Source organism: Arachis hypogaea, chromosome 8 (assembly GCF_003086295.3).
Source record: "Arachis hypogaea cultivar Tifrunner chromosome 8, arahy.Tifrunner.gnm2.J5K5, whole genome shotgun sequence".
NCBI classification, from domain to species: Eukaryota; Viridiplantae; Streptophyta; class Magnoliopsida; order Fabales; family Fabaceae; genus Arachis; species Arachis hypogaea.
Window position 1 is genome coordinate 40634072 of NC_092043.1, and position 27510 is coordinate 40661581.

Sequence of the window (27510 nt, forward strand, 5' to 3'; positions counted from 1 at the left end):
AAACTCAAAGTAGCATCCAAATATGAATTTTGCACTAAAACATACTAAAACATAATAAAACTTAACAAAATATAACTAAAATCACTATGAAAACAATGCTAAAAAAGGTATAAAATATTCACTCATCACTGTCATAGTTAAGCATGCTAGTGATGAAAAAAATACTTAACTATTACCTAAGACAATTCAAAAAGGTATTTTATTATGTTCTCTGTATATTTTTGAATTTTGACCCTTGTAAATATTCCAATTTATACTTAAAGTGCGCGTGTTTAACTGCTTCCTGGATTTGTGCCAAATAAGTGTTGATTATTTCCTTGAGATTATTTACTTAGGAAATTTTTTTTTTATTTGATTAATAGTATGAACTCTCCTTGAGAACTTCAGATTTCACAACATTAGTTGCTCAGACTGCACACAAGAGGGTAACAAAGGATAAGAGAGTTTTTCTTTGTATATTAATGTAGGGAGTGAGTAAGTTCTAATAAGAGTAAAGTATCGTTTTTATCCCTAACGTTTGAGGTAAGTTTTAAAGTTGTCCCTAATGTTTAAATCGTTCTATTTAAGTCCCTAACGTTTTACAATTGACTCAATATTATCCTGTCGTTAGACATCTGTTAACCGAATTGACGGCGAGACAAAATTGAGACGATTTTAAGACGTTAGGGATATAAATAAGACGAGAGCGTTGAGGACAAAAACGATACATAGAAATAAATTTTGATTTTATCCTTCAATAATATCAATATTTTAATTTGATTAAAATTGAAATTGAAGAAAAGATTAAAATTTATTAAAAATTAAAATTATTAAAATTTTTAAAGTAAAGTTTTTTATTTTTAATAAATTTTAATATTTTCTTGAATAATTTCAATTTTTTACAATAAATAATTACTTAATTTATTTTTTAATTTTACTCTTAATAAAAAAATAAATTCACTTAGAAAAAAATAACGTGATTAAGAATAAAATTAAAAAAAAATACTTGAATAATTATCTAGCATAAAAATTTGATATTATTAAAAAATAAAATTAAAAATAAAGTTTAAATAAATTAAACATTAAAGAATTTTGGTACATTAGAGACAAAAGGTACAATGTATACTTTATTGTATATATATCATTTTCTTCCACAGATTTATATACTAGTCATTTTACAAACATTTCATTATGAGTAAAAATATTTAAGAGTAAAATTATAAAAAAAATTATTTAGAATGAAAGTAATGTGATTAAGTGTAGTTTAGTTAGATGTGATTAAAAAATAATTGAATAACTATGTAATGTAAAAAATTGATATTATTGAAGGATAAAATTAAAATTTATTTCTATGTATCATTTTTGTCTCCAACGTTTTCATCCTATTTATGTCCCTAACGTTTTAAAATTATCTCAATTTTGTCCTGCCGTAAATTCTGTTAACAGATCTCTAACGACAGGACAACATTGAGTCAATTTTAAAACGTTAAAGAATTAAATAGGACAATTTAAATGTTAGGGACAACTTTGAGACTTATACTATGGTGTAGACTTCTGTAGGCTATGCTTTTGTTAACAACTTTAAGATATAATGTGCCAAGCATTTAAGGTCCAACGAATAGCTCATGTAACCATAATTGAAAAAAATATGGTTGCTTTTTATAATTTTGGCATAATAAACACATTTGGTTTATCTTTATAAACCTTTTTTAGGAATTAGAAGGATATGTAGGAAGGCAATTAGAAGGGTATATCATTACTCTTTTTTCCTTTTAATTTTTATTTTTGGAGAGGCAATGAGATGTATCGACTTGTTAATAATTTCTAGTACAAAATGTCGAATTCTCAAGAGATTCTAACTTCTGAAAGTTTTGAAGGCATCATTATGATCATGTTTAGTTTAATCTATATATCAACTTATATTGATAGACTTTCTTGTATTCCATGACATTGTTAGATTGATTGAAGGAGTGTATTATTTTGTAGGGAGCTATTATAGGGCCGTTGATAACTACAGTCATGATTGCTCTGAAGAATTTATATGTTGAATTTGTTCTTGAAGAACCTAAAGGAAAGGTTATGCTGACAAGCCATTTACATTTGCTTTGTATGTGTAGACCGCTGCAGTTCTACATTTAATTTAGTGTTTTTTAATTACAAAGGGAAAAATGGCTCTAGAAAAGTTTTTGCAATTAGAATCTACACCCTTTTCAAATAATGCCACTTGTAATTAGCCAATTTTGTTTTAAAACTTATGTATGAAATTGCAGCGGTTCAAAACTGTCGCATTTAAAAAAAAACTTACATAAATTTGCAGTGGTTTCAAAACTCCGGCATATTTTTTTAAAATTCACTAACTAAAATAGTGGCGGTTCTGCCACCGCCATAAAATCAAAATTATCTAATTTGTGACGGTTGTGCCAGCAGTTTGTAAAAATTGCTGCAAAATCAAATAGCAACGCCCTAATCCGCAATGGTTATAGAACCATTGGTATGTCATTTTGCAGTGGTTTAAAGCTGTCACAATTTCCCAAAAAAATTGCCGCTATGTCCTGGTTCCCTTCTAGTAAAAGAACAAAAGAACATGAGAGAAAGTTGGAGGAAAAAGGTGAATTGATTAAAAGAGGTTGAAGCAATGTGCTGGAGATTGAAAATATCTTTCTTGTACTTGTTGTGAGCCACATGACAATGGGGGTATCAATGAGTAGGGTAGGGTTTGGATCTAACCCTAACCCTATTCGTGGGTTGAGAATATTCCAATCTTAAGTCTATCCGTTCTTAACATGCGGGTACTCGACTCTAGCCATAAGTTACCAAAAAGATGCAACATTATTATATAACTTGATGATAATTTAAAATAGAACTGACTTTTATGTAAAAAAAAAATTATCAATTAATGATCTTCTCTTAGTAGTTAAGAATCTTTTGTATTTAGTGAGAGGTCTTTGGTTCAACATTTACTTGAAACATATTTTATATAAGTATATAACATATACATATATAGGGTGTAGGTTAGTCGAATAGGATTGAGACTCAGCCCGCACCCGACCTGATCCGCACGAGAACCCTACCCGTACCCTACCCTACGTGCTGTGAATCGGGTTGGCAACCCTACCTGACCGGATTGGGTTGTGTTGGGTACTCGTGGATAAGGTGCATGTTGCCACCCATACATGACAATCTATTTCAACATATTTTACTCTTTTTATAAAAAACATTATTAGAGACAATTTAGATGAAAGATTTATCGTCACAAAACATGCCCATAGGTAGAGAAGGTTGAATATGAAATTTCTTTAATAGCCTAAACAACTAGATAAGCTCACAAGTGCCAAGAGTTAAAGCTTGATATTGTTTTTTTCAAAGAGAGATTTGAAAATAGTGGTTTGCTTCTCATTCTTCCAAGATATCACAGTTTGGTTAAGAAAAAAAACAATAACCATAGATGAATTTTTCTGGTGTATTTGAGGGCTCCCGAATCTAAATGTGTGTAGCTAGTGAATGTGAAGGTGATCATGGCAAAAAAGAAAAGGCTAATAATAGAAAATTATTTCTAGTATCTCAGAACTATGTAAGAAGCATTAAGATGAACATTAGTAACTGATTCAATGAATTGACTTAGACATCCCACTAAATAACTTATATCAGGACTCACGTTTGTCAAGTAGAGGAATTTACTATTGAGTCGTTTATAGACAGTGGCATCTCGAAGAAGAGAGCTTAATTCCTCAAACAGGGAGGTTGTGTAATCCATCGACATTGTAGCTAGTTTGACCCCCAAGTAATCACCAATCGTTAATAAGATCTAAAGTATACTTCCATTGATAGAGAGTTATACTAGATTTGCTGTGTGTATCTTTTGTCATATTCCCATGAAAAATTTGAGGATTCTCTAGTCTTTGATGATCTTGAACCTATTATCCAGAGATGTTTTCGCTTTTTAAATTTCAGCTAAATCATCCCCATCAAGCACATGATCATCAAGATGGGTGAGAATAGCTATGAAACCAACGTTGGAGGTTTTTGTAAAAAGTGAATGATCATTCTCAAATTGACTAAAACCAAGTCTTCACTATAAATTTTCAACACAAATACAATCATTATTCAACAAAGTGTCATCATCACAACTTATCATCATCAATCATCTCATATCCTCATCAACCTTAATAATCAACACATTTTATAACAAACTCAACAATTTCATCAAAATCACTAAACCTTAACAATCACACCTAGTTCAACTTAGCCTGCAGTCAACTAGCTTAAATTTTCACGTTACATTATAGGTTATCTACGAGAAACCAAAATCATACCTTGGTCGATTCCTCCCTAATACTCGGAACACCCCCAAGGTCCTCGATTCACAAACTTCAATCCCCAATCACTCACCAATCACCAACTCAGCTCCCAAGGTTCAGTCTCAAGCCTCCAATATTGCCAATTTATCTCCAAACCACATAACTCACTCTAATTCCACACAATTATCACAAATTCAATATAAGGTTTGTTACATCAACAATTTCACAAGAGTTAGAAGTTCCTCGTCTTACCCACGGTTATTTGGGACAAGACCCAACAAGCCCACAAAGCTACTTCAATCCTAAAACATCAAAATCACATAATCTCTCAAAAGCAACACCCAAATCACAAAACTGAAAGGAGAAAAATTGGGCACAAAATCAAAATTTTTTTACTAAATTGTTCGGTAAATTTTGTAGAGGATTCTGAGACAAACGCGTGGTCGCTAACAATTCGTCGATCAAAGCTCTGGATTGAAAGATAGATGGAATAGAAGATTTGAGCAAGGGTTTGAATGTTCTTTCCATTCTCCCCTTGCAAGTTTCGGCGTGTTTCTCTAATCATTAAGGAAGAAGAGCTGAAGCTCATAATTTATGTGGTAAGTGGGTTGGGCCTTAGGCCTTGGGCCTAAAGTAGGCCCGATTCAATCGGTTTAGTTTGACAATTTAATTTTGAATCAAAATCTTTAAAATTAATGTTAAAATTCATATTTTAATTATTTTAATTTTTTAAAATTATAAAATTTAATTTTTTAATTTTTTAAATAATATTTTATTTATTAAATTAGATTTGGATCCTCTAAAGTTTAAATTTTATTTTAAAGAGTAAAGTGTGATCTATCACCATTAATTTCATAGGTAGGACCAATAATAAATATAAAAAAAAAAGAATAGAAGATCACATTTTATTCCCTAAAATAAAATTCAAACTTTAGAGAATCTAAATCCTAATTATTCATTAATCACGCAAAATTCACATGAAATAAAGGTGGAATGATATTTTTTACTAGTTGGGCTTCATAATTCAAGCTCATACTTATTTTTTTATTTAAAATAATAGACCCATTATAAAAAATTTTAATAAAATAATTTAATTTTAATTCATGTCACTAATACCTGCAAATAGTTGGGCTTCCACATTGTAGCATTGGCTGAAATACACGCGGCTTATTAATTTTTTGGTTAAATTACACAGTAGGTCTTTATATTTTTGGTGAAATTGTAAGTTAGTCTTTATACTTTAAAAGTTTGTAATTGGATCTCTAAAGATAATTAAAATTTGTAATTTAGCTTCCGCCGTTCAAAAAGTATTTGATTTAACAGAATATTCTATATTTTGAACATGTAACCTACACATGTTTGCAATAGGGACCAATTTATAACTTTAGTAAAAGTATGGGGACTAACCGTGTAATTTAACCATTTGAAAATGACCAAAAACTCCTTAGACTATCTGAATCCACTCTACTCCTCCCCAGCTCTCTCACTCTCACTTTCTCACTTTCCAAAATGGCACCCCAACCCCAACGCTCTCTGTCTCTCACCTCGACTCACCATCATCGTGCTCTCGCCTCCGTCACCACGCTGAATTCACTAATAAATTGAGTTGCTATTTTTGTGTTGATTTGTTGCTATTTTTTTCTTAGACATTAAATTGTTCGCTTTGAACATGCTTGGGATTGGAATTATTCTCTTTCATTTATCGTCGGTGTTCAGTATTGGGATTGGAAGAGAAGAAAAAGTTGTCGGATGAGAGATGCGAGATGGAGAAAGGAGGTGAGACCCGACTCGTGAGCACAAATGCGGTGGATCCGGCATAGCGACGGTGAACCGAGGTGAGAGATAGAGAGCGGTGGGGTTCGGGTGTCGTTTTAGAAAGTGAGAAAGTGAGAGTGAGAGAGTTGGAGAGGGACATGGTAGGTTCAAATAGCCTAGAGAGTTTTTAATCACTTCAAATGATTAAATTAAACAGTTAGTCCCCATACTTTCACTAAAATTGTAAATTAGTCTCTGTTGTCAAACATGTGCAGGTCACATGTTCAAAATAGAGAATATTATGAGAATATTCTGTTAAATCAAACACTTTTTGAACGACAGGAGACTAAATTGTAAATTTTAATTCTCTTTAGGGACCAATTATAAACTTTTAAAATGTAGGGACTAATTTACAATTTCACTTAAAATATAAAAACTAACGGTGTAATTTATCTTAATTTTTTTAATGTTGCATGATAGTATGTAACACAAACAAAAATCAGTCAAGATGTGTTTTTTATTGGTATTCCCATTTTTTGTTTAGTTGTAAGGTATTTACTGATTTGTATTAGACAATTTGATTTGCGTTTTTTTTTGAAATTGAAAAACTTTAACATTGAATCAAACTCTCTGACTTCCGTTTTTTAAAATAAAAAATTTAAAAGTATAAATCGAATTTTTTAATTTATAATTTATTTTTTTTAACATATTACACCGTTCAATTTGATTAATATCATTTTTAAAAAAAATAACTTCTTATCAAATAAAAATATCCAAACTTTCAACAATAATCAACTATACACATATTTAATCGTCACAAAAATATACATATTTAATCAATATATAAAAAATAGCCTATATGTGTACCTAAATGCTTTCAAAAAAATTTAAAAAAATAATTTACTTAAATAAAATAATTAAAGTTTATATTTACGTAATTATAACAATGCAAAACTGATTATGTATGTGTTCTATTAGAATTCTATATATTCCGTATAATTCTTACCATTTTTTATAAATACATATAACCGTAAAACTTTTATCATAATTTGTAAACAAACAAGTATTAGCATAAATCGTAAAACCTTATGAACAAGCACATGTACACGGAATCAGTAATTTTTTTCTTTGAACTATTTAATTTACAAAAAATGTAGACATTAATTTATTTACATGTTAAAAGTTGATTAATATCGAATTAATTTTTTATTAAATTATATGATAGGCTTTTATCAATAACTTATTTAATTTATAAATAATTTATAGTGTGGTGATTTATATGTTAAAATTTGATTAGTGTCGAATCAATATTTTCGTTAATTAATGTATTAGAATTTTATCTTTCAATTATTTAATTTATAAATAATTAAAAATTTAGTGATTTATTTATTAAATTTTGATTAGAATCGAATTAATTGTTTTTGTTAATTTATGTGTTAGACTTTTACCTATAACTTTATTTAACTTATAAATAATTTTAGACTTTTTGTTATGAAATGTTAGTCTTCTTCTCACTGTTATCTTTTCTACTTTTTCTGTGTATTTTTTTTGGACGATTTTCTGTGTACTCTTTATACTATTTATGTACTCTCTATCTATTATCTTTTTTTATCTACTTTTTTATTTAAATATTAACCTGTTATTACTTTTATTATATATAATTATTTTTATTTTAATTTATTTTTTAAATTAACTATAACTCCTATCATAATACTTTATTATAATATATATATATATATATATATATATATATATATATATATTCTCTTTAAATAAGTTAAAAATAAATTATTTTTATAAATAGGTCAACAAAATTTTCTAAAGTATTATATATAACGTCTATTAATTATTTTACAAAAATTACATAGTTTATATTATCATTACCTTTTTAAAATTAATAGGATACAAATGTAATATAATTGTATCTATCTAAATAGTTACTCCAATTGTTTTATCTAAATAAATTGCTAAAAAGAAGGTACACGGTGAGAATCGACATCAGCTGAATCGTGTGATTTCTGTAACTTCTGGATAATAAAAAAATCTGCTCAAAAGCACGCAGAATCACACAAGATAACATATCGGACATAAACATCAAACAGTAACGTTTTCCTGCACCATACATTGCTTCTATCCCCACAAAAAAACCGCCATGGCCTCCCCTACCATGTTTTCATCACCGTCTTCCATTCTCTCCTTCTCCTCCTCTTCCACCACAACAACCACTACCACCACCACCACACCAAAACCATCTCAACAACTTCTCTCCCCACTACTTCCATCGTCCAAGCAAACATTAACAAAGCTGACTGCCGCTGCAGCCATAGCCACCATTCTAACCGCCGCACCTGCACCTTCCATTGCATCCTCAGAGCCTTCGTACCGTGTCTACTACGGCACCGCTGCCAGCGCCGCAAACTACGGCGGATACGGTGGCAACTCTAGTAAAAAGGACTCTGCTGAGTATGTGTACGACGTCCCTGATGGATGGAAGGAGCGTTTGGTCTCTAAAGTTGAGAAAGGTACTGATTGAAAAATATGCACAATTTGTATAATTTTACTTATTACTTGAAAAGAAAGATACAAATATTATATTTTTCTTCTGTTATTCGTTAGTTTCAAACAATTATTGTGAACTATTTAGATAAAACTTTATTGTATTCTATGATTTTCTTTTCTATAGAAAAAAATTTTCATTCATAGAAATAGGCTTACAGATTGTATATAAAACATTAATTCTAAGTCTATTAAAAAATAAATTAATATTCTCTATGTTAAACACGCCAATAGAAATCACAATATTAGATTACAAGAGATCTTAATAAATAGAGGCAGATACAGATTTAAGTCTCTTTCCTTTTTAATTACATATATGCTACAATACATTATGATATATCTTCTTCTTTGCACAAATATGAATATCTTCTGGATCTAAAAATTTCTCTATGAATGTTGTATGATTCTTCATTAACCTCAAAGGATTAGATGAATCTTTAGCTGACTAAAATTAACTACTTGGCTTTGTGTTATCCATTATACTCACTATGGACTGATTAATGTGTATAAGAGGTCATTGTATTTTTGTCTCTTGATCAATGATTTTAGAATCCAGGTATTATGAATTTAAAATAAAATATTTATTGTATTTTCTTTAAGAGAGAAAAAGGATATTTTAGAAACAAAAATTGGATAGCAAAGAAAGAAGAATCCCTTTATATATGTAATAGGTAATATATAATAGATACTAGATACTTAAAGATTAGAATACTAAAACTAACTATAAAAGATTATAACGCTAACAAATTTAACCATTAAAAATTAAAACTAATTTGTAATTATGAAATATTGCTTTTGATCGTTAACTATGTAGCAATGCTATTAGTGAATGATCTCACATATATTATTAACAATTAGTTAGATTTGTCTAACAAAGACAATCTTTCGTAATTATAAATTTTAATTCTTTTATGATCAGATTTGTCAATATTATAATTTTTTATGGTTAGGTACTTTATTTCATCCATATAAGTTTGTTTACTTAACTATCAACTTTTTATTATCAATTTAAATACAAAATTTTGACAAATTCTGAGCACGTAGCTCAGCTGGTGAGGACTGTACTTGCTAAATTAAGTACACAACTATGTCTAAGCTTAGAGCTTTAACACAAGTGGTTGGTTCTATCCGACGACAATTGTATACCGCAAAGTACTTATCAATTTGCTGTAATAGTAAAGATCACTTAGAACATTTAATCCACTTGCTAAAATCTTTCTATTTCTATGATTCATTAGTCTCAAACGATTATATATAATAGCATGAATTCTTAGGATTCAAGTTCTTAGGATTGTATAAAGTAATGTAGTATAAATTACTTAGAAATTTCCCTTGCTATAACAAACTAATGACACTGAATACACAACTCTAGCAAATTTCTAATTGTTATTTTTTTCCCCCTATCATCAGGCACCAACGGAACAGACAGTGAGTTCTACAACCCAAAGAAGAAATCGGAGAAGGAGTATCTAACTTTCCTCAGCGGGTTTCGCCAGCTTGCCCCAAAGGACGCAGTGTTAAACAACTTGGCTCTCTCGGATGTTGATTTGCAGGACCTCATCGCGAACGCGGAGAGCTTGACCTCTGAGGAAGTGAAAGATGATCAGGGACAATTGTATTATGTTTACGAGATTGATGGGGTTGGTACTCATAGCTTGATCTCCGTAACTTGTGCTAAGAACAAGCTATATGCTCATTTTGTCAATGCTCCTACTCCTGATTGGAATAGAGACAAGGACATGCTGAGGCATGTTCATGAGTCTTTTAAGACAGTAGGGTCCTATTAGCAATTTGGTTATATAATTTGATATGAAACCTTGTGAAGTGTTTCATGGCTCGCTGTGTTTTATGTTGAAGAGGATGGTGTCCTGTGATCGCATGCAATTTTGTAATTGCCTTTACATGGAAACTGTGAGTTTCAGGAACGGGTTGCCATAATCTTTTGGTATGTCATTATGGGGAATAGAATCTGGTTATCGTTGCAGCCTTGCTGGTTGGTAGTTAAAATTAAATTTATGCTTATTTTGGTTGCTGAGCAGGGGAAGTTTCCAAATGCTTTTAGATGTGTTCTTGAACAATTTTATTTCCAGTTCCCGAACGAGCATTCAAAATAAATCTCACTTTCGACTTTTTGGTAAGAGTAATTCTAGAGAGCAAAATTTTTTTCAGCTAGCTTTTTTTTAATTATTTACTTATCTTAAATTTTAAATTTTTAATCCTAGATTTTAAATTATAAATCTAAATCTTAAAGTTGACTAATATTGACTAACTAAAATTAGTTTTCTATACTTTTTCTTTTGATAAATAAAAAAGTAGTTATTTGATAAATTGCTGCCTTGAATTTTTCTATACTACTCGAGTCGTATGTAGTTTTCTACCCAAATTCATTTATCACTGATTATTGGATAGAATATAAGTTTCGTGAGAGAATCTTCAACCTAAATCTATCTATCTATTTATAATATATAAAACAAATCTACTACACATATAAATTTTTTTAGCATACAAATTCATATAAGTTGGCCAAAACTTAATAGAAACGACACTCTGTTTAGATTACGTGTAAATATACTCTTTCCCAACTCTTGAATAGTGCAAACGGTTCTTTTTCCTCAATTAAAATTGTAACGCTCAAAATTCAAACAACGATAAAAATCTCTCAAAATCATCGCGAAAAGTGAGGGAAGTTTTAAAACTGAATTCGAAAAAAATTATGAGAAAATGAAATAAGATGAAGAAAAAGAAGCAGAAGATATGGAAGAGGGGAATGAAGAGTTTTGAATTACGCAAAATTTATCAATATAAATCCACCGAAAATTCTTAAACAATACACATAAATGACTTAGTTTTTATACCGAAACTTGCTGCAAATACACAAAAATATTTTCTCTAATGCTACAATTTTTTTCTTCTTTTTTTCCTTATTTCTTTCTTTCTTTTAGTTGAATGAATGTAAGTTCATCCTCTTCGAAATAATTTTGTAACATTATGTGTTTCTTCTTTTTCTTTGTTTGATTTTTTTGTTTTTATTTCTCTTAAGAGAGTAAAAACAAAAAGAAACTCGAGAAGGTAAAACAAGAAAAAAAAGATGAATAAGAAAAAGAAAAGAAGAAGATGGTGATGATGATGAAAAATAGAAGAAGAAGTAGCAAAAGATGATGAGGAGGAAGACGAAGAGTTTTTAAATTATGTAAAATTTATCAGTACAAATCCATCAAAAATTCTTAAACAATACACATAAATATCTTAGTTTTACATCGAAATTTGATGCAAATATATACAAATATTTTCTCTAATACTGCATTTTTTTCTTCTTCTTTTTTACCTTATTTCTTTCTTTCTTTTAGTTGAATGAATGTAAGTTGAATTTATGGAGAGAAGCTCTAGAAGTGTATGGTTTGCGCATAAGCTGTAGCTAGACGGAATATATGAAATGTAAGTTTAGTTTGAGAAGGGAAAACCCTAATATAGAGGTGAATATTGGAGAAAACATCCTACCAAAAATTAAAAATTTTAAGTATCTGGGATGCATCATACACAATAATGGAGAGATTGAACAGGATGTAAATCATAGGATCCAAGCAAGTTGGTCAAAATGGTGGAGTGCATCTGGTTTTATATGCGACAAGAAAGTGCCTTTAAAACTTAAAGGTAAATTCTATCGCACTGCTATAAGACCGGCTATACTTTATGGTAAGGAGTGTTGGGCGGTTAAAGGAGAGCACGAACATAAACTGAGTGTGGCAGAGATTAAGATGTTGAGATGGATGAGTGGTCATACGCGATTGGATAAAATAAGGAACGAAGATATAAGGGAGAGAGTTGGAGTAGCACCCATTGTGGAAAAGATAGTTGAATCGCGTCTCAAGTGGTTTGGACATTTGAGAAGAAGACCGACAAAACACCCGGTCAGGAGGGTGGATGAGATAGAAGATGGACAAGGAGTAAAAGGCAGAGGAAAACCTAAGAAGACCATCCATGAGGTAGTCAAACGAGATCTACATGTAAACAGTCTCTCTGTAGACATGATACATGACAGAGCACAATGGCATCGTTTGATTCATGTAGCCGACCCCACCTAGTGGGATAAGACTTTGTTGTTGTTGTTGTTGTTGAATGAATATAAGCTCATCTTCTTCCAAGTAATTTTGTATTATTATGTGTTTTTTTTCTTCTTTGTTTGAATTTTTTATTTTTTATTCTTATTAAAAGAGTAAAACAAGAAGAAACTTGAGAAGGTAAAACAAGAAAGGAAAGATGAATAAGAAAAAAAAGATGGTGATGATGATGAAAAAAAATAAGAAGCAGCAGAAGATGAGGAAGAAGAAGAGGATAAGTTTTGAATTATGCATAATTTATTAGTACAAATCCACCGAAAATTCTTAAACAATACACATAAATGTCTTAGTTTTACACCGAAATTTTCTGCAATACATAAAAATATTTTCTTTAATGCTGCATTTTTCTTCTTTTTTTTTTTCTTATTTCTTTCTTTCTTTTAGTTGAATGAATGTACATTCATCATCTTTCAAGTAATTTTGCAGCATTATGTATTTTTTTTCTTTGTTTAATTTTTTGTTTTTTATTCTTGTTAAGAGAATAAAACAAGAATAAACTTCAGAAGGTAAAACAAGAAGGAAAAGATGAATAAGAAAAAGAAGAAGATAGTGATGATGATGAAAAAAAAAAGAAGAAACAATAGAAGATATGGGAGGAGGAAGAGGAAGAGTTTTGAATTATACAGAGTACAAATCTACCAAAAATTCTTAAATAATACGCATAAATGTCTTAGTTTTACACCGAAATTTACTACAAATACACAAAAATATTTTCTTTTATGTAGAACTCCTACATTACATTCAATTCAAACCATCAATGATGAACAACAATTTTCACCTACCGAATCGTAAACTACTAATAAAAATATTAACTAGAATCGAACCACACTTCAACTACTTGATTTGATTCAAAACAATAATTCATTTCACTCTAGTTCAATTGACAATCTGAACTTGAATCATTCATTATCTTTAACAGCGAGATAATTGTTCAAAACTGATTTTAGAGCTTGATTTCAAAAACGTAAAGAACAAAGGAAATTGTGAAAAACAAAAAAAGAGAATGCAGAGAAACACAGAAATAAAAGAGAACGTAAATCGAAAACGCTGAGAAAATTCGAAAAAGGAAACGAAATCCTTTTGAAAAAGGCAATTATATATGTGCACGTTGATTGAAAAGTTGGTTAGATAGTGGAATGTGAGGTGAATTAGTTTAAAGAGATTTGTACAAACTTGTATGTGGAGAATATTTTTATATAAAAATTGATAGCACTCTTTTATACAATGAATTTTGGCCATCTTATTTTTTTTTAATGATACCACATTAACACTTCTAAATGCATGACAACATATGAGATTTAATCAATTATTTTTAAGAAAAAATTTAAAAAAACTCTTACCTATTATTAATCAATTGAAACATTAATTATTAATTAAATACAATAAAAATATACAAACAAAGTGTTCATGATAATTATAATTATAAAAAATTTTAATTACAAATATTCAAATGCCACGTTATTTGACTTATTTATATATATTGTATAAAACTCTTATCAATATACTATTTGGTCTATTTACAAATTATGTTACATACAACTCTTATTATTATTATTTTATTTTTTAATTTCTCTTACAAATTATTAAAAACTGCTACAAATAAATTCAAATTTAACACAACATCTCATCAGATACATTTAAATATATCATGAGTTCATGACTATAAAATTAATTTATAATTTTATATTATATTTTTAATATTTTCATTCGAATTTATTTTTCTAACTTTTTTCTTTAATTATTTGAAAATAATAAAAATGTAAATTTATATAATTCTAATATAAAAAAATTATGTTTTTTTTAATAAATGAATTCAAATTCCTAAAACCAATACCTTAAAATTCAATTTATATTATATTTTTATTGAATAATTATATAAAATTAAATATAAATTATTAAATAAATATTTTTTAAAATATTTTTAATATAAAATATTTTAAATTTAATATTAATATACATATTATTTAATTAATCTCTTAAACAATATTAAAATATATTATATATAATATAATTAATTTACCTCTCCGTTCTCTGGGCGAGTCTTAATTATTCTAAGTTTTAGAATACCTCAAGCAACTCTAATACATGATCAAAGATCAAATGTGGGCTTATTATAATTTGATTCTGCCTTGATTGAGCTTGTGCAAACTAGTATAAACTTCTTTTGGGTTTCACTAATGTTCCCTATTGCATCCTTTTAGTCAAAAGGAAGAGTTGCCTCCCTCTCATTTTTGTTCATTGCCGATCTCTGAATTAGTATTCCTTTCTTCACGCTTGGTTCTTGTATAGTTGATTTTCAAGTATATGAAAGTTGATACCACCTAACGTTCGATAAGATTGGACTTTTTACTTTATATCACAAAAAATTGGTTATGTCGGTGACTTTGGGCCATTACACATATTCGGCTCGCAAAATGGGATATCACACCTTAAAAATTAGCTATTAAAAGAGAAGAATCACTCCTTTTAAATATAACATCAAGCATTTTATATTACTGAATGTGAGACTTTAGACACTCCATAATATTCAAGTCTACAATGGATACTTAAAACAAAATTCCTTTGGTTGTAGAAACTAGAACAAAAATACTTGTTTTTTCCCAGATATAGATTTTTTGTTGTATTTTTTATACTTCCCTAAATGTAAGAACAGCATATATTGTCTGTTTCTCTGTTTCTCTAGTTCTCTCTTGGACAGAATTCAAACAAAGACATGTCACATTTATGATGTATCAATTATCACATGCATTGCCATTCCCCTAAACTTTACAAATTAAAATCATTCACAAAATTTGGTAAACAAAATTATGCATGGTTTTAAGCTAATCATGGACCATAGATTCTTACTTCATATATTCCAAAATTAACTACAAAAGGTCCAATTCATCTATAAGGGAATCAGATGCAATCCAAGTGACATCTCTTCAGCTTTTCACAAAAAAGAAAGCAACAGAATCCAAGTGGATAAACTTTCTCTACCTTTTGAAAACATGAACCTTAAAAACTGAATCTTCCATGTTAATCAGTTCAAAGACACAAACATCTTCAGCTTGCAACCCATTCTCATGGACAAACAAGGACCAACCACCTGAGAGGCGGCGAGCCGAGCTGCGACAAGGGAGCAACTTTACTTGCCATTGTCTTTCCCCAACCTTAAGCGCCACGTCCTTCACCTTGTCCTCAATGTAACCTTTCAAAGTCGGTACATTCTGCAACATATCAGAACAGAAATTAGGGACTTCAAGAATGTTTCAAGAATAATGCTGAGGCTTTTTTTATTTAATGGTACCACTTGGTATTCTGTGAGGTAATTTGGCTTTATGAACAGTGTGAAGAAAGGGTTATAGGAGATGAATTTCTGAGCTATTTCCTGAGCTTTAAGTTCCTTTGGCCAATTCAAAGATGATGTTCTTCTTCGAGTAGAGCTCTCACCTGTTAGAATGCAGAAGAAACAAGTCTCAAGCAGTTAATCCAGTTGAATGAATTTTCGGTCATAATCTGAGAAGTTTAATCCCTCATGAATCATGATATTCAAAATGTAAAGCTGATTATCATACTTATTGCTATACTACTATCACTAATATCTAAGGCTTTTGTAAAGGGAAGCACAATTTTATTTATGTTGATCAATATACAAATACGGAATTGTAGCTTTTTAGGTCCAAAAATTCCAAAAGTAAATGGTGTGTATTTGGAGATAGGTACTTATGCTTTGAACTATAGATGTATATAGGGTTATCAGTTATGGTAGAAACCAAAATCACTTAATTTTGAACATTTTTAGACCAAAATCATGAATCACAATTTTTAAAATTTTTGGCACATATAAAAATGACTACTTTTACCCCAACATAAAAAGAACATGTTTAACCCTATACAAATAGGAAAGATGAATATAAATATATAATCAAACGAAAAGTATAACAAAAATGTTATATGTACTAAAAGTTAGCTACCAAATTAGTCATCATGTATTGTTTAGTTCAATTTTAAATATATGTTTTGTGACTTAACATATATTTTATACGAATAATTAATTTAATGACTGATTTTTGGTATACAGTAGCATAGTTAAAAATGAAAATGGATCCTTTCAGTTATTAAAAAAAATTGAGGGAGTAAAATGTGATTTATAACCTTTCAATATACTCTCTCTCATGTTTTCTCTCGATTCCACTTATAACAATTATTGGTGAGAGATCATACTTTACTCCCTCAATTATTAAAAAAAATTGAAAAGATCCATTTCCGTTAAAAATACAGATGCCTCGGTGAAATAATACACTACCACCAACATGCAAGGAATGGAAACCTTAATAGACGAAGATCTCATCAGCAAGATATAGCAATTATTAAAAGATGAAAAAGACAATAAAAAGCAATACCTCTGACTTTCATATGAGGCTGAGGAGAAAACAATGTCAATCTTTTTCCAGCGTCATTATTTTTTACAGGGATTTCCTTTAAGATTCCAACTGTTTTCTCATCTCTCTGGTCACATTTGCCCTTTCTATTCACAGTCTCATATTTGGAATAATCTATTTCTAGATCATTTGTCTCAAGTATGATTACATCGAACTGAGAAGTTTCTTCATATTTAAACACAACTAAATATCCTTCATTAAGAGAGTAGTTTTTGGTAAATTCCTTCCATCCTTTTACAAACCAAACTTCATCACTATTCTTTTTTGTCCAATACACTTTCCATAGAGTGCCATCTGGAGGCTTAAGAAACACTGGATTTGAAAGAGCGCTTCCATGTCTCCTTGAAAACTTATTGGGTATTTTCTGTGTGAAAATCTTTTAGTTAGTGTGCCAAAAGTTCTCACACCTTAACCAGAAATAAAAAAACAAACAAAGAAAATAGCCTAAACTATAATTTTCATCTATGTATAAAAATAAATAAATTCCGATCCTGCTTTTAGTTTTTTATTTTTGTTCTGAAGATGGCTATTACATCTGGAATGCTCTCGCCTGTTGATGATAATAATAATAATGAATAGATGAATAAATTACCTTCCAAATAAAAACTCTCTTGTTAACTATTATATATGATATATGATCATAAAATCAATAGCAAAATGTATAGCTCTAATGCAAATAAAACATAAATATGCTTACAATCCTTTGAAGATTAGTTTTGAGTATAGCCTTGAAGAAACGGGAATGCAACATAATGTTGTTCTGGCATTGATGGTGATGAGAAGACATGAATAATGGAGTTTATTTTGGGTACCATGAAGGCATGAAATGAGAAGATGGTACAAGTAAAATAAAGCAAGCAGTTCAATATCTCTCCGGTGAGAGAAACCATAGCAGGTGCCCCATTTATGATCCTACTTGGCTAGATATCTGCTCCTACTAGAGTGTCATGAATACCCTAACGGTTGATTTACCAAGAACTAGTGTGAATGTATATAAGCATAAGCATAAGCATAATTATTTAGGGTGTGTTTGGTTTAGGATTTCCTGTATGGTATGTTTAGTTTTTCTTAAATGCTTCGGTTTAGCTATTTTTTTTAAGTGTTTGTTTGGGTGTTATTATTTTGATAAAAAAAATTATTTTTTAATAAAAAAGATTTTTTTTTATTTTTTAGCATGTTTGTCAAATTTCTAATAGTAAAAATAAAAAAATATTTTTTTTAAAAAGTTGTAATTTATATCTTTTTTCAAAAGATTTTTTTCTTAAAAAAAGATGTTTTTCATGTAATAAATAAACAAAAATTTTTTTTATTATGATTTTATTAATTCTATTTGAGTAGTAAAAAATACTGAAAATATTAAAAAAAATATTAAAATTTATTTAAATATCTAAAATAAAATAATTATTTAAATATATATTCTTTTCAATAATTTTTATTTAAAAGTGCTTTTAAATAACATAATCTAAACAACATTTAGTTTACTATAACAAATCTTTATATAAAAAATTACGAAACATAAACTACATTAGTACTAATTCAATTTTAATTAAAATCAACTTTATAAAATTGTGGTTCGAACCTAGTTACATGCTCTTCTTGCTATTAAATTATATTATTTTTTATTATTTTAAATATTAATTATTAATTATATAGTAAAAACATATACTAATTTTTTTAGATATTATTTTAATTTTATACTCACTTATATTTAAATTAATTATATTTTTTATTATTCAAATTATTAATATAAATATAATTAAATTTGTATAAATATAAAAGTTCAAATATTTTTACTAATTAGAATATAATTATTTTTTATAATTATATGATATTTATTAATATTATTTTTTAATAAATACATATAATATATAATAATATAATAAATATAAATTAATTAGTTAGTTATTAAAATAAAAAATATTTACTTTAATATAAAAATAAAATTAAAAAATATTTATTATGAAAAAATATTAAAATTTTATATACTTATTTAATAATAACTAAATTATAATTTGTTGATTATAATTTGTTAAAATTTAATTATTTTTAAAATATTAATAATATATATTTTAAATTTTAATTTTAAATTTTTGATTATTTTATATTTTTTATTTATGTAATATCAGTTTTATCGATTCAATTAGTAATTTATTAATTGAATTAATAAACTAATAAATAAATCAATAGTCTGACGATTCTGACAACTATAATCTTAACATATATATAGTTAAACTCTTTAATTAATTTGGATCATGTAGATTTTCTTCCTGTATGGGACATTTAATACTGTTTTTTTATGCCCAACATTTAATACTGTTAATTAGCATTCATGTCTCCTGGCTAATGATGCTTACTCATATACTCCTAATAATATCCTTACTATTTTCCATGGGAAACAACCTAAATGATTATTAGCAATTATGAATTATGAGGAAAACATATGATTTAACTATATTGGAAACTTTATTAAGGGACAAGGCAGCACACAAAAGCTAATAAGGGTAGAGGATTATTAAACATAAATTATAATAGTGGAATTGTACTAACACGCCACGTTATTTTTATACGAACATTATTACAACTATTCATAATCTATTTTCAATATATGGTGAGTGATTCGTTGCTATATTAATTAAAATTACTTCGCAACATTGACTACTTATTACCCACAACATCATCATCGTCAGAATACTAAAAATATTGAATAATTTGCGGAAAAGAATTGGTTGGTGTTGGTAATTTAGATGATGATGCTCTGGCATCTGGCGATCTAAATCAGAAGAGGAATGACATGGAAGAATCATCAAGACTCAAAGAATGCACTACATACTTGCAACTTCAATTATTGAGGCAACAAAAAATAATAAAAACATGTCCTCAAATAGTGACATTTGAGTCCTATCTTGAGTGATATTGATAGCATAGTCCTACACTATATTATTTTAACCCCAACCCGACATATTAAGGACTAATCCGTCGCGGATCTGAGCTCCATTTAAGGGTCTGCCGCTGGCCAATGAGTTGCTGCATGCACAAGGCGGGGTTCGAACTCCCAACACTTACTTAATCGGACGAGTGAACTGACCACTCGACCAACCCAAGTTGGTTTACACAATACTCATTAATGGTGCTGGATAGATGCTTTTTGGACAGAATTTTATTTATTTTGTTTTTGTTCCTTTTGGGCTCGAAGATATTTGAATGCTTAAGCCCATCAGAAAATATACACAAGGTTTTATGTTTCTATCTTTGGACATGCGTCTTCGGCTACACGTGTTTTTTGGACATGCTAGAATGATAATAATCACAATATTGTTTAAATCACAATATGCTTTGCAGGCCAACAAACTCAATTAACCATCTTGCCGTGTGGCTATTGTGCATTTACTAAATAATAATCCATTCTGACCCCAAAACTTATATATCCATATTACTCGGACTTTGATGGCCAGTTAAATACTTAAATCCATTGTATTCTCTCATTTATCTATGGAAGTATAAGTTTTTCAAACAATAAAATGACATGTAATCATTCAATAAGTTTTCTTCTTCTTCGTTTTCGGATTTTTTTTTTTTTATGCGTAAATTCATTTTCGCATTTTACTAATGACCCTTCTTTTCTATCACTTAGTAGAAGGATTTGTGATTTGCTTTTTATATGTAACAGTGGCTTTACAAAAATTTGTTGAAATATATAAGTATGCACTACCCTTATTTGTATATGAAAAAAATGTAAGAAAAAAAAAATACTCATTATAAATTAGTATTAGAAAGAATTTTTTTAATTAAATTTATTTTTTAAAAATTTTAAATTAGTTAAATTAGTACTTTTATTATTGATAGTTTCAAAATTTACTGATGTAGAATGTTAAGTGATTACATTGACCACAACATATATCTAAAAGTTTTAATTGGCTACTGCTAACATGATAAATTTATAAAATTAGATCAAATCAACTATAAATTAAAGAGATTTTGAGGCATTAAAATTCTTCAGTTCAGAGTTAATTTGATTTAATTCTATAAACTTATCATGTTAATAAATAATTAAAATTAGGTGGGTACATTTGTATTATTTAATGTGCCATATCAACTATAAGTAATAGAAAGACTAATATAATCAGCTTAAAATTTTTAAAAAATAAATTTAATTAAAAAATATTTTAAGAGACTAATATAACCAATTTAAAATTTTTGAAAGACAAGGTTATTTTTACTAAAACATGTAATATAATACAGATAGAAAAAAAGAAGCCAGAGAGAGACACTCAAATGCAAGAAGCCTAACTAATTAGGGGAGAAGAGCAACAAATAATGAGGAAGGAACAAAGAACAAAGTATTATACAATGTAAGTATTCTTTTTTATGTTATTTTCTTTCATTCTTCTCTATATACTTTCTATCTGTGACTGACTGAACCAACACCTAATTGTATAGGTGATCGAAAATCCTTAGCCCTTATACTTCTATTTTCTTCTTCTTATACTTAATATACGTTCATTATTTTCTTTAAATTTGGTTACTGTTTTTATTACATATATTTTTTCTCATTTTGGATTTATTCTCCAAATCAATTGTAACCCCTATCATAAAGATGTAAGAACAAAGAATAACTTATTGTTTACATTGATAAAAGTTTAGAATGTTATTTGTGATGATAGAAACTAATTTTGTACCAATACAAAATATGTTTGTGTAATAAAAATATTAAAATGTTAATTTTCTTTATAAATAAAATTATCAGTATTTTAAATTTTTACGAATAAAAATGTATAATAATAATGTATTTATCTTTCGTGATACAAAATTAATTTCTTTCGATTATAAAAAAAAATTTCTGTTGTCAATTTTCACGAATAAAAACAATAATTTATTCCAAAAAAAGCACTAATTTGAGCAAGGTAAATAAGAAGGGTATCATTATACAATATATAGTCTATTACAATCATTTATACATATTACGTAATATATGATATGTAAACTTGGGTTTAATTATTCCAGGTTCTACAAGGAGCAATCACCATCATGTTCAACTTCGGAAGCTGCTTCATCCTCCTCTTGCATGCAATCAATACCAAAAGCACCATGTCCATGGCCAAAGGCTTTGACATGATCCTTCAGGGACCTCTTATGCTTGAAATCAGACCCACACAAACAATACCAGATCCTGCCGCAGTTCTTCTCATGCGTCCGCCAATCGCCTTTCACGGCGAAGGGCTTGCCACATTTCCGGCAAGCGTAGGGTTTCACGCCGTGCTTTCGCTTGTAATGCGTTTGGAGGGTTCTGAAGTCCTTGAGAGGCCTCGCTCTTGGGTGGTCTATATTGTGCTTGCAACCTGGCGCACAACAGAAGCATGGAAGCCTTAGCATTGCTGTTGGTTGTGTTCCTTTTAGAGAATCTGGTCCCTTTCTGTATTGAGATCCATGTCCCCACATATGCATCTATAAAGCAATGAGAGAATTGAGAAATAATCTATATATCATGTTTAGAGTAAGGGTACTGCTATGGCCTAAGCTTAAACTGATTTTAGGTTCACCAAGAATAGAACTCTTAACCTTTTAGATCTAAAACTCTAATACCATGTCATGAACCCACTCATCCCAAAAGTGTAACATGACAAGACATTGTAACACTAATAGTTATATCTCTAATACTTCCTAAACTTCCATTGTACACGTTATACGCTTAGGCCATTGGCTCCCTATACTTTCTCTTAGTTTAAACAATGAAAGAAAAAGTATATGTAGACAACGAAAATAATAAACAACGTGAACAATAGATATGTGAGATGTTTAATTTAATAGGTATGCAGATGATTATGTTTATTATTTTTAATTGGATGGTTATTTCTTTTGATTCGATTTACTCATGCAATGACTAGATATTCAATTCACTATATATGTACAGATGATTATTCTAATATTAAAGTTTAGAAAGTAATTTAAAAATAAAATATTTTTTTATTTATTAGGTTAATTTTAGAATTCATTGTTCATATTATTTAAAAAAATTATTGTATACCTAACAAAATTCACGGTGAAAACATAAACGTTCATGTTTCTTCTTAGAAATACATTAAATTTAACAATGATATTTGGAAAACAATAGAACTTGTTTTGTTACATTAATATTATCAATTCATTTTGATAATATGTTTAATCAAATTGATCCAGTAGTTTAAGGATAAATAACAAAAAATTTTAGTTGAAGAAGAACAAAGAGAAAAAGAGAAGATATATATAAAAAAAGACTTTGATTAAATTTAATTATAAAATTAATTTATGTATTTAATATTTATTAATTATTATTAAAATAATTATATTATTTTAAATGTAATAAGTATATAACTATAAATATTATGAATATGTTATGCTAAATAAAGGAAGTTGAGTTATTGTGTATCTAGTATTACTGTTTTGTTTTAATGTATTTCAATACTATTAAATATTTCTGCAATGGTGTTTATACATTTATTTCTAAGATAGTAATCAAACTGAGCCTTGGTGTACAATAATACTGTATCAATAACATTAACAACTACCGACATCTAATGAAAAGGACAACTACTATTGATAATGTGTGAGATATCTATACTTACATGAGATATATATAATCACTGTCAACTAAATGTACGAGCAGAAAACTAGAACTTGAATGTTATATTGAGAACTACACAAAAAAGTGAAAAATACGAAAATAAGTATAATATAAAATATGTACTTTTTGTTGATACAAAATATGAAATATGAAACTATATATAGATACTGAGGAAACAAACTTTTATAGTCTATACCGACATAGAAAAACTTTTATAATCAGGCTCAGTCATGAAACTTAATTTAAGGCATTAACTCACTAAGTTGCTCTAATAGGAAGCAGCATAACTATGGATTATGTGAAAGTTGAAACTCGCCCCCCTACACCTTCAAATGGAAAGATTCCGAAAGGAGTAACTAAGAGGGGATAAAAGTTAAATACGAGACATGCATTGAGCTCAAGTAAAATATGAAATATATATTATTAAACTCTAAACTCAGTTGCAATATATTATACATATGTTTTAGTATTCTTTTTATTAAAGTACCTAACTATTTTATTTCACTGGAGTTAAAAAAATCTTAAGTGATAATGATAAGAAAAAGGTTGAGGACCAGCAATTTTTATGACTATCAATTTAGCTAGCATACATGTTTTATTAGTGTATTTGAGTTTTTTTTTTCTTTTTACACTAGCTTATAAAAATATGCTAATGATTAAGTGCTATATATATATATATATATATATATATATATATATATATATATATATATATATATATATATATATATATATATATATATATATATATATAGATATAGAAAAAGTATAGGTAACTAATAACATTTTTGAATAATGTGTGAACAATGTAAATTAATAAAGTTAAAAAAGTAAATTAATCTTAAATTTAATTAGTAGCATTAAATTAGAATGTAGTGTGTTTTTATTTAATTGATGATTGTTCATGTTATTCAAAATAGTCATTGTTTATCTAGCACTCTCCATATATATATATAGAGCATATAGCATTGGCGAATGATAATTAAACAACGAAAACAAATCGAATGAAAGAATAGTTTATTGTTAAGTAAAATGGGAAAATCATGGTTTGAGTGATAATAAAACAAGAAGCAACAAATTAACTACCTAACACAAAGTCATACATTAATTATTTCATCTTTCAAACTGCCCTTGAAATGAATAACAAAGTACAATACTATAAAATATTAACAAGAACAAGCAAGGCTATTTGAATTTTGAAAGGTTTAATTAATAACATAGATTTATCAGTCAAACAATAATCATAATATTTAATTTTAGTCCTTTCCACAATAGGGTGGCAAAGTTCGTACAATCTGTATAAATAAGTAGGTCAGATATCCAAATCCAAGTTTTTTTTTTCTATTTTTTTTATTCTACTTATTTTTAGTTCACATAATGTCATCATGGGGAAGTGGGACTGATGACTAATTTTTTCTCTCATTTGGGGGGGGGGGGGGGGGGGTTAAAATGGACCGATCCGTAATTCTTGACAGATAGATGTTAGGTTCCATTAAATTTACAAAATTGCATTTTAGGAACAACTGGAGTAGTCTGCCATTTTAATTTCTTCACGAGTACTGTTATTAATTATGTCTTAGTTTTTATTAGTCTTGTGCAGAACACAATATTCTAGTTTTGACATAAGATGGAAAAATTCATCAGAAGTTTGAATTGATTTCTTAAACCAAAAACAAAAAGAAAAACTGATCAATATACATATATAGTAGTCTTACTACCATATTAGTTATGACATATGCAAAAGGAATATGCATGTATGACTCCAAAAATGATCAAACACCGGCAGAAAAAGATAATAAGGTAAACCAATTAACAAAATCTTAATTAATTAAGAATACATCAAAGTAAATTATAGAAAACTAAATTTATGGCTAATAATGCGATGAAAAATGCCTTTTAAAATAATAAAAAAAGTTTAAATATATTTAATACTAATCAAGTGACTATTATGTATTTTAAGAAATGCCATTTATATTCTAGATTTAAAAAAGTGATTATAATTATTTTGGTTTTCCCACTGTATTTTTCGATTTCATAGGTCAAGAATTAATGTATTGCGAATTAAGATTTTATTTAAAGATTTGTCACTAAACAATTGATTGTTATATGTATAAAACAAAATTTAAATTTCTGACCCTTATTTAGATGGACAAGTGAGCTATCATTCACTCAATCCAAGATGATTAATGAAGTGTTTATATGACGCCCTTATTTTGATTTTCTTATGGTATTTTTTAACTTCATAGGTTAAGAATTAATTTATTACAAATTAAGATTTTATTTAAAAATTTGTCATTGAATAATTTGATTGTTATATACATAAAACGAAATTTAAATATCTGACACTTATTTAGATGGACGAGTGAGCTAATCACTCGATTAATTTAAGATGATTAATGAAGTGTTTATATGACGCCCAAATTTACAGTGACGATGAGAACGACACAAAAATTCTATTTCACTGGATGTATTATTGACAAAAACTCTGACCTGAAGATTATTGTATCGGTTGAAAGTCTTGGAGCAGACTGGGCATGAGAACTGAGTAGGACCAATGAGAATCTGAGAAGCTGTGGGAATCCAATACTGAAACTGTGTCTTGTTATTGTTCAATCTCTCTAACAACAAAGGCTGATGCTCAGAAACCACGCTCATCACTTCATCTTTTTCTCCCACAATTTCTTCTGTGTTTGATGAGATCTTCTTCTTCTTTTGCCGATCATCAATACCGGAAGTATTATCAGACACGCTATTAGGAAGCCCTATTCGTAGCGCTACGGCAACACCTTCGTTATCATCATAATCATCATCAGCCAAAAGATTCTCTTCATCTTTTTTGTTGTTGTCTTTTCTCATCTTGTCCACCACTACTTCTTGATCACTGCTGTTGGTGTTTATGAAAGGAAGGGCTTGTATGAGAGGAGGGGAAGAAGGAGGAGGAGAAGAAGATGATGAAGAGGGTGGTTCCAATTGGAAGGAGAATAATCTGGTGTTTGAGAAATAGAGAGGATACGATGGTGATGAGAAGAGGGAAGTATTAATGGAATTTTGATTAGAAATAAAAGAAGAAGAAGAGGAGGAGGAGGAGGAAGAAGGGAAGTAATGAGGGTGGAGGGGCATGAAGTTGAACCTTCCTGATGAAGCGTATAGATTGGAATAATGTGGGTCTGTCATTCTGAATGTTTAGATATGCTTCCATCCTTAGGTTCTTTATATATATATATGAGTTTAATTTTTGTGTAGTGAGAAGGTATGTATTATATAAAAAATATAATACCGTTAAAAACACTATTGATGGCCAATTGATGGTTACAAAATATTAAAATTGCTGGCCCTCTAACATTGCTCTTATATAAAAAATACTTATTTTTGTTAATATAATTGAATATAAGTATAAAATGGTTTTATATTAAAATTCTATATATATAAAATAAAGTTGAGCCATATAAATTTAGACGTTAGTTTTTAGATTTTATATGTGAAATTTTTTAAGTTTTGATTGTGCAATGTTTTGCCTGCTCATTTTTATTTTTTTTTTCGAACAAAATTGATATAAGATCAAATATATAAATTAAACATTCTCGATAATTTTTTTAACAATTATACTATATATTAAAAAATAAATTATTAAAAATATACAAAATATATTAAAAATAAATTCTACAACACATATATTTATAAATAAATAATGATTAATTCAGTGGTTATTTTTTGTGTATATATAATATTTTTTATTTTTAATTATTGAATTATTTTATATTATTTTAATAGCGAAACCTACC

General features: G+C 28.4%; 3 protein-coding genes and 1 long non-coding RNA gene across 4 annotated transcripts; 1 reads left to right on the forward strand and 3 right to left on the reverse strand.

Annotated features, from left to right (window-relative positions):
• Nucleotides 1-4030: 4030 nt before the first annotated feature.
• Nucleotides 4031-4843, reverse strand: LOC112707472 (uncharacterized). The gene is made up of 2 exons (XR_003156062.2): nucleotides 4530-4843; nucleotides 4031-4446 (listed from the first exon to the last, which is right to left on the reverse strand). It is a non-coding gene; the product is annotated as an uncharacterized lncRNA (long non-coding RNA).
• Nucleotides 4844-8010: 3167 nt separating this feature from the next.
• LOC112707473 (thylakoid lumenal 19 kDa protein, chloroplastic) lies at nucleotides 8011-10572 on the forward strand. The gene is made up of 2 exons (XM_025759216.3): nucleotides 8011-8554; nucleotides 9999-10572. Exons 1-2 carry the CDS (start codon nucleotides 8185-8187, stop codon nucleotides 10373-10375), a joined length of 747 nt encoding a protein of 248 aa, XP_025615001.1. The 5' UTR covers nucleotides 8011-8184; the 3' UTR covers nucleotides 10376-10572.
• Nucleotides 10573-15406: 4834 nt separating this feature from the next.
• Nucleotides 15407-18080, reverse strand: LOC112707474 (B3 domain-containing transcription factor VRN1). Its single transcript, XM_025759217.3, has 4 exons — nucleotides 17828-18080; nucleotides 17092-17494; nucleotides 15996-16138; nucleotides 15407-15915 (listed from the first exon to the last, which is right to left on the reverse strand). Exons 1-4 carry the CDS (start codon nucleotides 17915-17917, stop codon nucleotides 15682-15684), a joined length of 870 nt encoding a protein of 289 aa, XP_025615002.1. The 5' UTR covers nucleotides 17918-18080; the 3' UTR covers nucleotides 15407-15681.
• Nucleotides 18081-22021: 3941 nt separating this feature from the next.
• On the reverse strand, nucleotides 22022-27056 carry LOC112707475 (zinc finger protein WIP3). Its single transcript, XM_025759218.3, has 2 exons — nucleotides 26219-27056; nucleotides 22022-22572 (listed from the first exon to the last, which is right to left on the reverse strand). Exons 1-2 carry the CDS (start codon nucleotides 26900-26902, stop codon nucleotides 22135-22137), a joined length of 1122 nt encoding a protein of 373 aa, XP_025615003.3. The 5' UTR covers nucleotides 26903-27056; the 3' UTR covers nucleotides 22022-22134.
• Nucleotides 27057-27510: the final 454 nt, after the last annotated feature.

Excerpts from the sequence above, each read along its gene's own strand:
- LOC112707475 (XM_025759218.3), bottom strand. The coding sequence starts at position 26,902 with ATGACAGACCCACATTATTCCAATCTATACGCTTCATCAGGAAGGTTC. Across the intron at positions 22,573-26,218 it reads ACCGATACAATAATCTTCAG|ATGCATATGTGGGGACATGG; the intron begins GTCAGAGTTTTT and ends ATTGCTTTATAG.
- LOC112707473 (XM_025759216.3), top strand. The coding sequence starts at position 8,185 with ATGGCCTCCCCTACCATGTTTTCATCACCGTCTTCCATTCTCTCCTTC. Across the intron at positions 8,555-9,998 it reads GGTCTCTAAAGTTGAGAAAG|GCACCAACGGAACAGACAGT; the intron begins GTACTGATTGAA and ends CCCTATCATCAG.
- LOC112707474 (XM_025759217.3), bottom strand. The coding sequence starts at position 17,917 with ATGTCTTCTCATCACCATCAATGCCAGAACAACATTATGTTGCATTCC. Across the intron at positions 17,495-17,827 it reads AAACTAATCTTCAAAGGATT|AAAATACCCAATAAGTTTTC; the intron begins GTAAGCATATTT and ends ATTTTCACACAG. Across the intron at positions 16,139-17,091 it reads GCCTCATATGAAAGTCAGAG|GTGAGAGCTCTACTCGAAGA; the intron begins GTATTGCTTTTT and ends GCATTCTAACAG.